This window comes from Ipomoea triloba, chromosome 6 (genome assembly GCF_003576645.1).
Source record: "Ipomoea triloba cultivar NCNSP0323 chromosome 6, ASM357664v1".
NCBI classification, from domain to species: Eukaryota; Viridiplantae; Streptophyta; class Magnoliopsida; order Solanales; family Convolvulaceae; genus Ipomoea; species Ipomoea triloba.
In genome coordinates this window covers 24,606,622-24,622,487 of record NC_044921.1, presented here as the reverse complement: position 1 = coordinate 24,622,487, position 15,866 = coordinate 24,606,622, and the positions used below count along the sequence as shown (strand labels likewise).

The 15,866-nt window shown below is 33.3% G+C and overlaps 2 protein-coding genes across 3 annotated transcripts in view; one reads left to right on the top strand and one right to left on the bottom strand.

Moving 5' to 3' along the window:
* Positions 1 to 857, bottom strand: part of LOC116023713 (1-aminocyclopropane-1-carboxylate synthase 9-like) — a 3,682-nt gene extending 2,825 nt beyond the window's left edge. The window contains exon 1 of the mRNA XM_031264719.1: positions 717 to 857. Within this exon, the coding sequence (XP_031120579.1) occupies positions 717 to 857 (141 nt within the window). The remainder of the gene's footprint in view (positions 1 to 716) is intronic.
* Positions 858 to 10,950: 10,093 nt separating this feature from the next.
* LOC116023778 lies at positions 10,951 to 13,859 on the top strand. Of its 2 annotated transcripts, XM_031264789.1 has the most exons (7): positions 10,952 to 11,275; positions 11,982 to 12,020; positions 12,201 to 12,329; positions 12,485 to 12,717; positions 13,068 to 13,104; positions 13,386 to 13,443; positions 13,531 to 13,859. In XM_031264789.1, exons 1-7 carry the CDS (start codon positions 11,117 to 11,119, stop codon positions 13,608 to 13,610), a joined length of 735 nt encoding a protein of 244 aa, XP_031120649.1. In that variant the 5' UTR covers positions 10,952 to 11,116; the 3' UTR covers positions 13,611 to 13,859. The 2 variants fall into 2 exon arrangements, with proteins under 2 accessions (XP_031120650.1, XP_031120649.1); XM_031264790.1 differs by lacking the exon at positions 13,068 to 13,104 and having other exon boundaries at positions 10,951 to 11,275; positions 13,531 to 13,852.
* The last annotated feature ends 2,007 nt before the right edge of the window (positions 13,860 to 15,866 follow it).

Genomic DNA, 15,866 nt, shown 5'->3' with positions numbered 1-15,866 from the left:
AAAAAAAAAAAAAAAAAAAAAAAAAAAAAAAAAAAAAAAAAAAAAAAAAAAAAAAAAAAAAAAAAAAAAACACCAAAACAAAAAAAAAAAAACAAACAAAAAAAGGAGAAAATTAGCAAACCATATATGCAAGAAATGGTAGGAGGTGAGATAATGATGCATGCGTAATTACACACAGATATATAAGTAAAGAATTGGGTGCCACCATGCCTAAAAGAGTATAGGAGGCCATGCAATTTTGGAGAAATTAAATATTACCTCTTTTTATTATGTTTTAATTACGTGATATGGTTAAATTAATAAAATACTTTTAACTTTTTCATTTTTTTGGCAAGAGATCAGACAAGTACTAGAGACATGCATAAGATTACCCCAGATATTTTTTCATATATATTAATAATCTTTTCTAGTTTACAAATAGCCCAATAAAAAATCAAATTTATTATTTCCGGGGTAAAACAATAAAATTCGTAGATATTTAATTTATTAACAACTTTTAATTTCATATGTAAATAAATGAAATTCATAGGGATTTAAGTGTTTTCTTGGAGTGGAATAAAAGACAAATGCATGCAAGACAATAATTGTGTATAGGAGAAACTAAGGTTGTAAGTATGGGAAAACATGGGCATAGGAAAGAAACAATAATGGAACATAGGAATGTATAGTAAAAGATGCATATATAAAATGCCAAAAAAGGGCAGAATATTCCTCACTTGATTCTCAGCAAGACCCATTTGAATAATCCCAGATGGATTATCCATAGCATCATAAGGATTCTTCTCATATTCTTGCCACCCCATAAAGTAGGAAGACTCTTGGCTGTGTGAGTTGTCTGTTGCCTTTTTGGCCAACATTTCCACTCAAACTAGTCTATGCAAAAATATGGATGTCCAAAGAAAATTTATGAATGTTGAAACCAAAAGGACAAGACCACCCAACACTACTATGAGAAAACTAGGAAAGAAACAATATATGGGTAAGATGTAGTGCACTTGTTGCTTATTTATAGAAGAGTAACCTAGTCATGCCAAAGCAATAAGGTGTACAAATATTTTCTTTTATAAGACTCTAAAAATATATATTAAAAAGAAGCATATACATAACTCTCAAACTATCCGGCTATGATCAGACGATTTAAAAGTTCGGGTGTTGGTAAGGATAATTAAACTTCCGATCTCCACTTAAATTAGAATGAAGTTAACTTTTTTTTTAAAGAATAGATAAGATCGGATAAACTACTGTTACTTGTAGGAAGAGGTGGAATTATATCATTACACTAGGATCTTTTAATCATGCACAACAATGTAACAACCAAATTAAGATGCCAAATGCAATCATGCAATTAATTAATGTATAGTAACTCCTAATTTAATTTAATAGTATAGGTAGGGCTAAATATCTACAACAAAATACAAAACTTATAACAAGCATTTCAAGCCTATCCCATGATTTACTCATCCACGTATTTGTCTTCAGGGCATGAGCTGTAAAGGGTTTTTAAGTTTTAGATTCAAACTTATTACAACTAAGTATGTTTTATTAGGGCAAATCTTTTGTAAAATATCTAATTTACTCTGATATTTTTCATATATTCCACTGTTGTAAATCATGAGATCAAGCAGGCAAGCAACCTATCCATGTTAGGCATAGTATACGGAGTTTAAACTTTTAGTTAGGATGGACCATCATATCCTTTGATTCTCTAAATCAAATCATGCTTGGGGACAGCGAGTAGAGATATATTATTATTGTTGTTATTGTTATTATTAGATATTGCATTCCTGCGGCACGTAAATGGGTCTTAGAAAAACCATATATCTATCCAAATCATGTGCGTGCATGTCATTATTTCGTCGAATTGAATTCCACGTATACGATGGAGCTAGCAAATATATACATAGATAGATAGTTGAAACCTTGAATTCCTTATTCCCTTTGAACCAAACATACAAACAATGATAATTTGCATGTGATAAAAAGATGTTATCTGATCTACATGTCTGCTTCTTACTCCACGGCATTAGCTAGGTCAATCTAATCCTTTAATTCCTTTTCCAGAACTTGCTGTGAAGTGATGGCTATAAAAGCTTTCTACTCAATTCCCATTCAAGAAACCCATCATCATATCATGTTAATCTTCATATATATGCCGCATTAATTAAAATATTAGTGAGATAGAGACTCTTATTAACACCACAATATATGACCCCTACATTAATCTTGTTAATTGGTGCGGTTAATTGTAGCTTATTAGTGTTGATTGCAATTTAGTTATATATATATATATATATATATATCATGCACTGATATGATGATACCTTTACCTACTTGTACTACGTTTTGTGATATGACCTTATATTGATGATTCCTCGCCTATTTACTTACTCGTACTTAGTTTTATAAAGCTGTGGAGCCGGTACTTAATTACGAGAGATTCGAGCATGCACTTAATTGAACTATAATTTTGGGAAGGGTTCTTCCTTTGGCTGAAAAAAATTGAGAAAAGAATAAAACAGATATTACATTGTAAAGAATAATGAGTGTTTCAAAAAAATAATAATACACACTTTTTTAACTTCATAACCAATAACCAATTGTTGCCTACCCCCAAGTATAAGTGCCCGCCAAATCCTCCACAATCAAGATAGTTGTAACCAATTAAAAAACCAAAATAATAATAATAATAACTTCATAACTAATAATTTAAAGTCTTGGTCAATTCGAATGGCCGTCTTTAGTTATGTGCTCGAATAGTTTTTTGGTTCATTATCCCTATTCATTGAGAACCAATGCATGTCCTGCCTCAAAAAAAAAAAAAAAAACCTAGCTCGGTTCTTCATTCATTTGTCCCAAAATGATGAAGGACACAAAGCTCTCAAGTATCTGTGCCACAAGTTGAAATTCAATGTCACAAAGTCTAAAAATGGAAAGGCAAAGTACTTTACCAGAAGGCCACAAAGTCTGGCTCTTTCCCCAATATTTCAAGTACTTACAAATGCATTTTTTTAATTTTTGTATTGCATTTGTTGATTGGACATTTGGACTTTGGTTGCATTGTATGTGCGGCGTGACAGATGGATAGGCGGATAATTCAACAGTGGATGGCCGGTGGGTTGGCCATGCCAAAATCTACCAGCGCCTGCCACTTGGTAGTCTATGGAAGCAAGGCCATGTCTTAACGATTTTGAATTCGCACCATTACCATTACTTCTCCTCCTTGGCTTTTCACAAGAGGAAATAGAGAACCCACTTACAATATGAGGTTACTCTTTTTTTAACTCCTGTTTTTGTTTTTGAGATATCACATCCTTCCTCAACTAATGCAATAGTTCCACACTTTAATTTGACCAGATAGATCAGAATAGTAGATAGATAAATCAATCGCTGTGATTCAACGACTTTTTAATATAGAGAGCCTACGTTTGATGTTCACAATGAGTTCATCATAGTAGGTGATTATCAGGTTTTAATCTTTCATCTTTATGTATAATTTACCACCTAAATTGTAGTGCAATTACCTTTAGAGGGGATCAGATGCCATGTTTTGCCTATCTAGCTTTTCAGTGAACTAAAAAGTCTCAATGTTGCAGTGCATTAGTGACATAAAAAGTTCTCCTACTGACTAAACACGCAATAATAATTGACCCGAAAAAGAAGGTAAGGGAAGTACTCATTGTTTTTTCTTTTTCATTATATTCTTCCAATGAAATAATGAATTGAAATAAGAAAGATTGGAAACACAATTAATTAATTCAATATCTAAAAACATAATAAGTCACAATTAAATGTAGAACTTTCTCGGAATGTCATTCTCTAAGGATTGCAAGTGGGAGACTAGGACTAGGCAGTCGTTATACCATGGATCATGGTTGATACTGCAGTTGTGTTGAACTAATACTGTAGTTGTGTTGAACGGATACTGCATTTGTATTGAAAGGGAACTGCAGTTGCGCAGAACAGAGGTCGTGTCATCCGTCTGGAACTGTATTAAACTGATACTGCAGTTGTGTTGAAAGGATACTGCAGTTGTGTTGAACGGATGAACGGTCTCTGTTCCCCGCAACTGCAGTTTTCTTTCAACACAACAGCATTATCTTTTCAACACAATTGCACTATCAGTTCAACACAACTGCAGTATCAACCATAATCCATGGTCCACAATGCATTGTGGACCATGGTCCACAATATAATTTGTGAGGACTAGGTGTTCCTTGATCGGATGCAATAGAAAAACTGGCCTTAAATATAGGAAGTATACAATGTATTGATCATGATTCTTGGGAGATGTTTCAAGTACCAAAACCACTCTCATAGTATCGCGTATCTCCTCCCGTATCACGGTGCAAGAGCAAACATGAGGCAATGAGTTGAGATCCCTTATCTAAGGGTGATATCTCTTTAATTTGAATCAACTCCTTGTAAATATTGATAATGTTGTATTCATACCCTCCATTAATTATAGAAAGGGGAGCAAGAAAGAGAGTCTTCACCAAAAAAAAATAAAAAAATTGTTAAATGAAACAACATTTAATACTTTTCTCCATTTATTGTCATGCCTTGTCGTTCTCCGATCCACGATAGCTTATCCTAGTACCTTAATAGGGGTCCAGAACCCAAGAGATATTATAGATCATACTCTCTTTAATTTTGTTTTATGCATTCTTGAATTGCATGCCAGGGGATGGGAGGAGACCACGCATGTATACTTCACATGGAACTCAACTTCTGGCGGGGACTAGAGCAGATTAGCAGAAACTACTGCACCAATATAACAAAAGTCAAAAAGATTGAACTCCACTTTCTCCTGGCCAATTTATATTCCACAGGACACGCTGTACTAGCTGAAGTGATCGATCATTTGACTTAAACTCAGCATTTCAATAGTAATGTTGGTATTCAATTTCCACCAACAACTTCTTAGAGTTAAGGTTCTCCTACTAGAGCTGAGTTAGGGTCTTTAGGCTCTTAAATTAGATACTTTTGCCCTGTTTGGTAAAATAGTTAGCTTATTAGTCAATTTTGATTTATTTGACCACTTTTAGCTATTTGATTTGGTTAAAAAAAATAATATAAGTGTTTGGTTAATCAATTTTTTAACTCCAAATGCTAAAATTCAAAAAGCTCAAAGTAACTTTTTCAATTAGCTTTTTGAGAAAAGAAATTATACCAAACAGCTATCAATTAACAGTCAATTTACCGAACACATTTCTACAATCAACTAATGTTATTAACTAGTCATAACCTCTAACAGCTATTTACCAAACAGTGCATTTACCTTCTGCAGTGACTCTTGACATGAATTCAAGTTCTAAGAGTTTAAAATTAGTCCCTAAAAAATCTAATGTATCAAAAAAAAAAAAAAATTATATTCTCCGGCCAAAGGGCACTACAGAATTTCCACATCATGCACGTGAAATAGCACATACAAGGTTTCTGTGGTTTCTTATCAGACACGCCTTTGTTAATCTCATGGGAATTGTCAGATCCTCTTTTTTGTTTGTTTTCGTCGTCGTCATCAATGGCTGCTTGAATATATGCAAAATTGGGAAAACCAAGTACACTACAGAAATTGCCAATTGCTTACTGTTTTTACTTTTTGTCGAAAAAGAATTAAAGGCTTGGTTCTCCCAATCAAAGACGATAAATGTTGGAACATATATACATATTGCCCTATAAGCTTTCTGTCGTGAATTGGAACGTGGTGTCTCACGTTTGATTAAATGTGTAGCATTTGAGCTTTAGGGATTTAATTATTTGAGTGTGCCTATAGGGGAGAATACTAGCTTAGCCAGCCACTTATCCACTAGCTATTGTGTTCCTATGCAAAGAGGACATGTGCTCATAGCCTGCCCTAATGCTTGCCCAACCTCCACTCTTATGTCGGCTAGATAGGGCATGTTCGGTTTAAAGGACAACTTCATCTGAACTGACCCGAACAATTAACTCAGTAATTACAATGTTTTAAAACTTTTAAATAGCATTTGTTTCATATTGGCAAAGCATGCATGTAATTAAATTTGCATTGTTGAGACTATTAGCTTAGACTTTTAATTGAGACAGTACAGATATTTAACTTGGCATCAGAGTCAACCGGCCACATGCAAAAGGTTATGAATTTGAATCTCCATGTTTCCGGCTAAAAATAGACTATGGGCAACCTATTGCTTGGAGCCCATAAAAATATAATTAATCAACCTGCACGTACACGTGAGAGGGTATGTTGAACATATAATACATACATAAAATATATGTGCAGCATAGTCTGACTATCAACTTGAGCTTTTAATTAAGACGGAATTGAACACACCATTCAATTTGAACTAGCTTATAAGCTCTCTCGCACTCTTTGTCATTGTACATCGCAAACGTGACTTCGCTACTCACTATAGTTGTCACACCATCTTGATCAAGTTTCCTTTAAGCTCCACTACTCACTCGCATCTTCATTTTCTTTCTACATTATCTACTCTTATCATCATATCCATTGTAATTAAAACTAATTATCCAATAACACTAATAAAGACGGATAAAATGGAGGCAATTATTATTGCATTTTGTCCCCTATCTACTAATTAAACTGAAACTAGATAAACGTGGGTGTTTGGTGAGTTTGCAGATATAATATCGGTTTAGTGTTGTTTATCCACATCACATGCAAGGTGATCCAGGCCGGTCGGGTTAAATTGGTTGGTGTGATAGTATGTAGGGATGCCAGAAATGGCAAGCTAGGCCCTTAGCTTATAGATAAGAAACAAAAGGAAATGGAAAGAGGAAAACGTGAAGAGATAAATCTATGTGAGAGAATTATATTAAAGATACATGGTATCATAATATAAATCCATGGAATTGAAAATCCTGCTTGTCTAGTAGCTAAATTGATACAGGGTGACAGTTGAAAATCTGGCTGATAATAATATATTGCTGAGTCAGGGTCCATATAGCTTGTATGGTATCAATTTGCTTGTTACATCACATTCACAGAGCTATCTAGCTAGCTAGCTTGTATCATGGAATTTATATATGGAGCTGATGAGGTGCTTGCCTTATTATGGGTTTATTAAAGATAAAGAATTGGAATTGGAATTGGAATGGGGGTCAGTTGGTTGATATTTTTAATGACTCTAGCTAGGCTGTCGGAATTCAAATCTTATACTTATATTTTAAAATGTTGTCAGATCAAATACTAACTATGATTTTGATTCCATTTTGGTGTGTAAATCCATAAACCAAACACCCCTTACTTCTCCCAAAACTTATTCTAATTATTGAGGTTTTTTTTTTTTTCTGATTCCTATATTCCAACCAAGCATCCCCTAACTACCTAAGTAAATTTAAATACTCCATACAAGATTCATCATTATTCATGTATTATTGAGGTGAAAATAATTTTTAAAAAAGTTTACTTGTGATGGGATAATAAATTCAAATTACCGCAAAAAAAAATAAAAATTAGTATGACCCAATCCAAATGATTTTATTAATACTATACAACCCAAAGACATTACAATCTAGCCTAATATACCTCGAATTAATACATAGGTAATCATCCACAAGAATATATCAACACCAAGGTAGCATTATCAGCCAACTTTGATGACTCTACTTGGTGAAAAATATATTGCTAAAGGCGTTACAAAGATGTCAAGATGATGCCTTATTATGAACTGAAAACCTGCAGCTTCCCATCATCCGGGGCAAACTATATGGTTCGTGAAATAGGTCTGGAATGAAATGATATTCCCAGAAAAAGAATTTGTCAATTTGACAATTATAATCTTTCTTATAGCAAATCCCATTATGAGAAATAAATATTTTTCCATTATTTCATTTACAAGTGAATTACACATCATCAACTTGTAATGTCATGTCCGGCCATAATTTAAGAAAAATAAACAAAAAGAGTATACATAGAGAAACATTATTTTTAGACAATAATAAGAGAAAATTGTGGTGTCCCTCTTAATTAAAATGTCACTCTTTATATTGTTGTATTCTTCTTTTTATTTGTATATCCACTCTTATTTTGCCATGTAAATTTTGTATATTTTAATATTACTGACTTGTAATATATATCCATACATATAATTTCTTAATCTATTGAAGCACAAAAAGTCAATACACCACTGGTGTTCGAACCTGTAACCTCCCAGTTGGGTATAACTTATTATTTCGCAAGAAAATTAAATATTGTTATTATTATTGAACGTTAAAAATTATTTCGTTCAATCATATCCTAACAAAAAATATTTACTTCTTGAATAAATAATCACTAAGTAACTTTTTTGTATAGTGATGATAGGAACATACAATCATTATTCGAGAATGTACATTGAGTAAACCTAGTCTTGTGAGCCTAGTCAACAAAGAATCACAATGATGTAAACATTGACCGATTCAAATTAAGAAGGTCTATAAGTCGCTCCATTAAGAATCGAATTTGAAACTTTAGAGTTAACAAATCAACATCCTGAACAATTTGATTAGAATATTTTCACTAAATTATTTCTTGATTAACAACAATCATATTAAACACATAATATATAAAACATAAACGTATAATTCAGCTATATGCCCATTCAATTAAGGATCATTCATTATATATAATTCAGCTATATGCCCATTCAATTAAGGATCATTCATTATATACAGATCCTATTTTATCACACTAAATCTAGGTAGCAGCTAGCTAGTCCTCTAATAAGTTAGACAAACATTATATTCAACACAATTCAAGTGTAGAGTGTAGAGTGTAGAGTCTAAGTGTAGGTTGAGTACAATAAAACAATAAAATGTCAATGAAATGGAACCATGCATTGTGCGAATGTTGGTGAAGTGGTTGACAAAACCTTAAATTTTCCGCAGCAACTTGACTTGGTTGGGGGCCCCAATTCAAGTTGCTACAGGAAGAAGATGGGCAGCACTGCATGCATGGACCATCAGATGAAAATTAAATGGAAGATCTGAGCTGAGCTGAGCTGAGTGGTGAATCATATCATATATATCATCTTGTCAAAGTTGCTTTCTGAGAAAAGAAGAAGTGATGATGACAGACAGATGAGATGAGATGAGGCAGACAGTTGCTCTCATTATTTGTGCATTTTCTGCACTTTATGACCACACTGACTGCTGGATAAACCCTATCAATTCAAAAGTCTTTTTTGTCTGTGATACCTTTGTGTGAACCATCATAGTGTTCCCATCAAATTGTTATAACATTATATATTCTCTAGCTTTAATTTTATCTCATTTCATCACTTAATTAGCTTGTGGGTTTTATTTTTATAAATTAGGTTATTGATTCATTTTATCTCAAAAAATATATAATGAGACGAATAGATGAAGTTTGCAACAAATCTATCTCAAAACGAGTTGTTAATGTTGTGTTTGGTACGTTAGTTATTGTGTTGTAATGTCATATTGACATATTTTTAATACAAGTACTATGGAATAGTATAAGTAGATCTGACTTTACTTTTGAGTTTTGAATCGGTTAGAAAATTAGCATAAATGGCATTTAAGTAGCCATTTTGAGACTTTGTTTTGAGTATATGTGATCTACTTTAAATTTTGGTAGGTCAATGTAAATTTGGATTCTCCTAGTTGAGAGGATAAATTTGATGTATTATACATTCAAAATAGATAATAGTGAATGAAAAATTGATTTTCTAAAGTGTACCCATGAATTGAGGTTGAGAAAATTAAAATTTTTAAAGGTTTCGAAGGAGACTTTGCGACACATTAAAAAAATACGTGAGCTTACACATTAGTATGAATACATTTCAACTTTTTAAGAAATTTAAATATGTTGCTAGAAGGCTCACTTGGTGGCTTAAGGGCTATAAATTAAAATCTAAAAATGAGTTCCTTAGATGCTTCCTACAAGAGTCCATATTTGGAAAAATAAATAAATTTGAAGATTGCAAAAGCATGAAGACTCAAAAATAATGGAAACGACACTTTGGAAGTTTCCTATTATATTCTACATATGTGGATGTTATTGAAAGAATAAAAAAAGATTTTATTGAGTTCCTATCCAGAAATAAATGATATTATGAATTTGGTTCGTGAAATTAGTCTAGAATGAATATTATTGATTCAATACTTCAATTGGCTTGATTGCTATAGATTCAACTTTAACTCATTGTTAAAGTTGTTATTACTCTTCTTCATTTGAGCAGATTAGTGAACCAACTTCCTTTTAAGGTCACAAGGGCAAACAATGAAAATTGCTTATTGACCTTTCCAATTTAAGTTGGCTAGTAAACTAATTTTTTTAGAGCCACAAGACAGACTGTGAAAACTATCTATTAACCTTTTTCGTTTAACTGAGTCAATAAACAATCCCAATTAGAGGCTTGGGTCACTATCATGTTGGGCTTTGTGCTTTGAAGATGAAAATATTTGTGTAAAACATATTGGGCTTTTAAATGGAAGAAGCCCATCTAATGCTTGAGGTCCACAACCCGAAACATAAAAAACATTAATTACAACTGAAGTACCTAAACTTTAAAATGTTAACACTTAGGTCCTTCAACTATTACTTAATTCACAGAACATACTGCATTATAAGTCAAATTTTAGCTTATTTGACCAAATTTAGTTTTTTGACCAACCAATAAGTTATTTTGAAGTGTTTGGTAAATGGCTTATTGGGCCAATAAGCTGAAAATTGAAAAACTAATGAATGTAGCTTTTTGTATCAGCTGGTTGGGAACAATGGGTATATTGACTATTTTATCATTTAAAATCAATGGGATTTACTTTTAAATGGGTAGTGTGTTTGTTATTTTATAATAATAATACCCTTAAATGTCATTTTACATTCAATCAATTACTAGTAAACAACTAATTTACTAATACAACCAGCTGATCAAACCAGTTAACGCAATCAATCATCAGCTACTAGCTAAACCAACCAGCTATAAGCTATCAGCTGTTTGCGGATTTCGTTTACAGGTGAAGAAGAGACTTTCATCTCGAATCGATAAAAATCATAGAAGAAAATAAAACCCAATTTCAATTTAGGGATAGCATGGTTGCCCCCTTTGCATTTGAGTTCCAGGTTCAATCCCGATTGAGGAAGAGTCCGTGAATCGCTATTAATTCAAGAATAATGAGCAAGGAGGAAGCTGGGAGGGAAAATGGGGGCAATCCATGGCCGCAATCGAACGAGCTTCGCCATAATCAAGGGCCAGCGAAATCGGAGGAGGACATGAGACTTTGGGGCATTCTTGTTTTCGGATTAATCGGAGCTACTGCCACCACTTTCGCCGTAAGCTCTATAGAAAGTATTTGCATTATTCTTCAATGGAATTTTGATTTTTTACTTCTATTTTTGTGGTATCTCTGTTTGGTTCTCATAAAGTTATTGGCTTTATTGAGTTTTACATAAGCTAAGCTGTGTTATTGCCAGATAATCTTGATTAAGGTTTTGGGTTTGCTAAGAAAATTTTCTAACTATATAGTTTTGAGGTAGATATGTTTCAAACTTTCAATATGGTGTGTATATGATCCAATGGAAATGTTTGGAATGATACTCATTCATTGGATGTAACTGGTTTGATCAAAATATAAGCTGGTTTCATCGGGTAATGCCTGCAGGTTTCCTAAAATATTAGCTAAATAGATACAATTCTCCATTTTTGTTGTGGATACACCATAGGTAGTAACTTACTAAATTAGGGCATTGCTTGAACTTTTGCTTTACAACATGAATCATGATCAACTCTATGAATTAAAGGCGAGTTTATTGTGTAGCCTTACGGGGATTATCTATTTGCCTACTACAGAGTATTATTATTTGTTTGGTTGAATTTTACCAAGTATACATCTGTCCTGTGTATGATATTGGGAATAGCCTTGAAGTAAAGTGGAGATACAATAGAACACTTGATCCGGTGAAGTCTTGTTCAAAAACTTATTACAAGCTTTAGTATGGAAGCTTTCTTTTTATCCTTATGGTTTATGAAATATGGCAGGTCACTCAATTGCGATGGACTGTCGATTTCTATTCTCAGGTAACTATTGCCTTTCTTTTCAATGAGGTGCACTTATCCGTATTATGTGGTTTCAACTCCCTCGAGAGAGAGAGAGGAAAGGAAAAGAGCGATTTGCACGGGTGGGGGGAGAGTGGAGTGGAGGGGTGAGCACGAGTATTTTTGCTTAATCTGATTGTGGATGTTATTGAATGGCAAAAGCTGAGCAGGTCACAGTCAGCATGGAAGCGTAGGGGCAGTGGTTCTTACAGGACAAACTATCAGGAGGAAGCGTGGAAGAGATACAATCGGAGGATGCGGGAGGAGTATGAAGAGGAAATGGAGAGAGTGGTAAGATTAAACTATATATAATACCGCTACTTATATATATATATATCTGTTGGCACGTTTATGTGCCCCATCCCCCTTTTAGATCTTTATTAGGTATCTCTACGCTTACTTAACAAGTAATGGTTCTATTGGAATAATTCTTTATGGTTACCTAGGAGCGTATACGTCGCATGCAAAATGTTTTCAACAGAGAGAGAAATAAATACAAAAAAAGCTACGAGAGATGGGCAGAAAATGGGGGTGCATATCATCAACATTTCGAGAGGAACGATTGGTATTGGAAGGCCGATACGTCATACAGATACCAGGGAACTAATTTCAGGGAACCTCATCAGGCAAATACAAGCTACTCATTGTCCCATCACTATTCCGTATTGGGTCTTGACAGGTACAAAATGGTCATTTGGCCTTATAGCACCGATCATCCCATTCATTAGTCATTCTTCAAATTGGCTCCTTTTCTTCTTCAAATTCTCGTGCATATGCTTTTCTTTTTACCCTCATGTAATATTTAGCATAACCCTGTTATAAAAAAAACACGCATCTATTGCCAATTAGAATACTACGGAGTAGCCAAAGGCCTTGTGGTCAAGCGGCATGAAGTGATTCTCCCTAGTGGGAGGTCATGGGTTCGAGCCTCAGTAGGGTCAGTAGGTTGAGAAAGTATATGAACAGATGCTACATGTAACAGAGTCAATAGTATCCAAAACTTAGACATTTTGATTGCTCTTTGAGCAGGTCAAGGACAAAACCGTATACGGATGACGAAATAAAGGTAATTTATTTCTTCCCATCCTATTTATTTTAGGGAGAGAAGATATTTGGGAGAACCCTTCTCTTTTTATAGCCCAGCAGGAAAAAAAGAAAAAAAAAACAAAAAAAAACTAAAACTAAAAATGGTGATGCTATTGCCACTTCTAGGTTTATCTAGCAGGTGATTAATATTGACGTTTTAGAAGACTGATGAATTCTGGCATCTGATGATATTGACATTGATGCCTGGTTCTGAGCTCCATCCAAGATCTATTTTACTGCTGCTTTCCTTTTCTGATGCAGATTGCCTTTAGGACGAAGGCGAAGAAGTTCCATCCCGACCAGAATCCAGATAACAAAGGTGGGTACACATTCAAAATAATTCTTAAATCTCATTCCCAAATTGTATGCACATAAATGATTGACTCGCATATCTACCCTTGTACAGAGATTGCTGAAGCACAGTTTAAGGAAGTAATGAAGTCTTACGAGGCAATAAAGTTGGAAAGGAAAAACGGTATTAACTGATAAACAAGATACACACCAACTTGAGGGAACTCTGCACTGGATTCCAGCCTCATGCCCTACAAATATTTTGGTTAGTCGAACATTTCACAGAGGTGCTTATAGTATTTTCTTACTTTGTATCTTCGTATTTGTTGTGGTATAGTACTATAGTCTACAATTCTTGAGTATCAATTTCCTTTCTTTGGTGAAATGATGAGAACTATTCAAAAAAAAAAAAGTTATACAAATTAGTAATTTATCCATTGAGAATGAAAGATTACAATAAGTCTTTTTCAACCACATGCACCCTTCGCCCCGCTCCTCTTGTGTAATAAGTCATAAACCACACGAGAAGTAAACTGCACTAGAAAAGACTAGCATTCTTGCCTAAGTTGAGGATATATAGGCTTAATTATATTTGCAACAAGTCATGATCATCCCAAGTTGAGTAGGATTATGACATTTTAGTCTCTTAATTGTTGACCTTGTGATTGATCATTGATGTGAGGCTTCTTAAGTTCTTAACCCAAAAATAAGGCATTGAGTGATTTGAGTCCTACTATAATATTGTGACATCCATGACTTAAAAGTGTATTATTTGACTTGAAAGGGAGGGATACGGAAAATATTTAACGGTGTGTATTATTTGATTTACGGAAAAGTCTGCAGTTGTTATTTGAAGGTGTGCTATGGGTGAATCATGCCTTGTGACTCTAGTCGACAAAGGACCACAAAGATGTAAACATGTCTAGGTTGTTCATAGTTGACATGCTCAAACTGAAAAAATTCATAACATTGTAATTACCAAGTCAAATGTTGTGTATTCTTGGTGATAGTACTGATTAATTAATCTAAAAAGTATTAACAATTCTATTTTGCTAACAACTGCAAAATCTAGGGTTTGATTCTTAATTTCCTTTCTGCGATTTACCTCCTTCACTAAAACTTCAAAGCAAGAATCGGAAAGATCCTTGGGATTTTTCTTCAAAAAAAAACAAAAAAAAAAACAAAAACAAAAAAAACAAAAAAACTTGGCATTAAAGTACAACAACTCATTTAAGAAACTAAAGTTGATTTTACCATGATAATCCGGAATGTGGTCCAAAATTTTAGCTTGTGTAGGTAAGAACTAGTATACTAGAAAAGCAAGAAAGCTGAAATGAGTATGTACAACTTTAGGCCTTCAAAAGGCTGCCATTGATTTCACAAATATGTATACATGCTAAACTAAAAATGATGCCCTAACTACATATAGCCTTTCCTCTATCTACTTCAATTCAATTCGAATTTAGATTATATTATTGGTGTCTACTTCCTAGTGCATTGCATTGTAGCTAGGCAAGTATTTAATAGTCTAGGCTCGATCGAAAGATGTTTAATGATAATTAAACATGTGATCTTTTAGTACAAAAATTATGCTCGGCCTATTTGTAAATTTGAGAAAAACAAAAAACAAAATTGTTTTTTTTTTGGGTGCTATTTCTTACTAAAAATTAAATTTGATGTAATATGATGCAAGTTTCATTTGGTGCATGCATAACTGCATATATGGTATGGACTAAAAAGGTTTCAAGAATAGCCTAGATGATGAATGATGCCGCCGACAACTTTTTGGCGTTTTGCATTTCAGGTTTAATTTCATTGTCGGTTTCAAAGATTAAAATTTATCCAAAATATAGTAACCGCATGCACTCTATTTATCTAACCATTAATAAAAGACTCAATTGACCAAATAACTTATTTCAAATATTTCATAACTTATGTTCATCACTTTATCTTTTAATTTGAGTCGGTACAAACGAGAATTAGTGAGTTTTAAAAAGTGTTTCTTATAGCGAACGACAAGCTTTTAATCGGAAATAATGAGAAAGGAAAGACAAATTTTATCATTTTTACTTTTAGTTATAAATTTGCATGTTTTTTTTAAAAGTAAAATTAATTATGCTTTCAACTTTACTTGAAAATTTTATTCACCAAAATATTTTATTTAAAAATATGTCATCAACCAAGCCCTTATGGCCTTATGTCATCTTACTTTTAACCACATAACTTTATACAGTTGCACCTCACTCATCAAACGGTGATGAGGGCCACACTTGTCTGTATTTTGAATTCAAAAATTGCAAGAAAAATACATATACAAATGGATAAAATGTTGTGTGATTAATGAATGTTGACTGCTTTTTATGGCACTATGTTTTTCTGCCCACCAATCATAAACGAAGAAGATTTTAAATTTAAAAAAAAAAAAAAAAAAAAAAAAAAAAAAAAAAAAAA

Coding starts and splice junctions, on each gene's coding strand:
- LOC116023778 (XM_031264789.1), top strand. CDS start 11,117: ATGAGCAAGGAGGAAGCTGGGAGGGAAAATGGGGGCAATCCATGGCCG. Junction 12,021..12,200: donor CTGTCGATTTCTATTCTCAG/GTAACTATTGCC, acceptor GAATGGCAAAAG/CTGAGCAGGTCACAGTCAGC. Junction 13,105..13,385: donor ATACGGATGACGAAATAAAG/GTAATTTATTTC, acceptor TTTCTGATGCAG/ATTGCCTTTAGGACGAAGGC.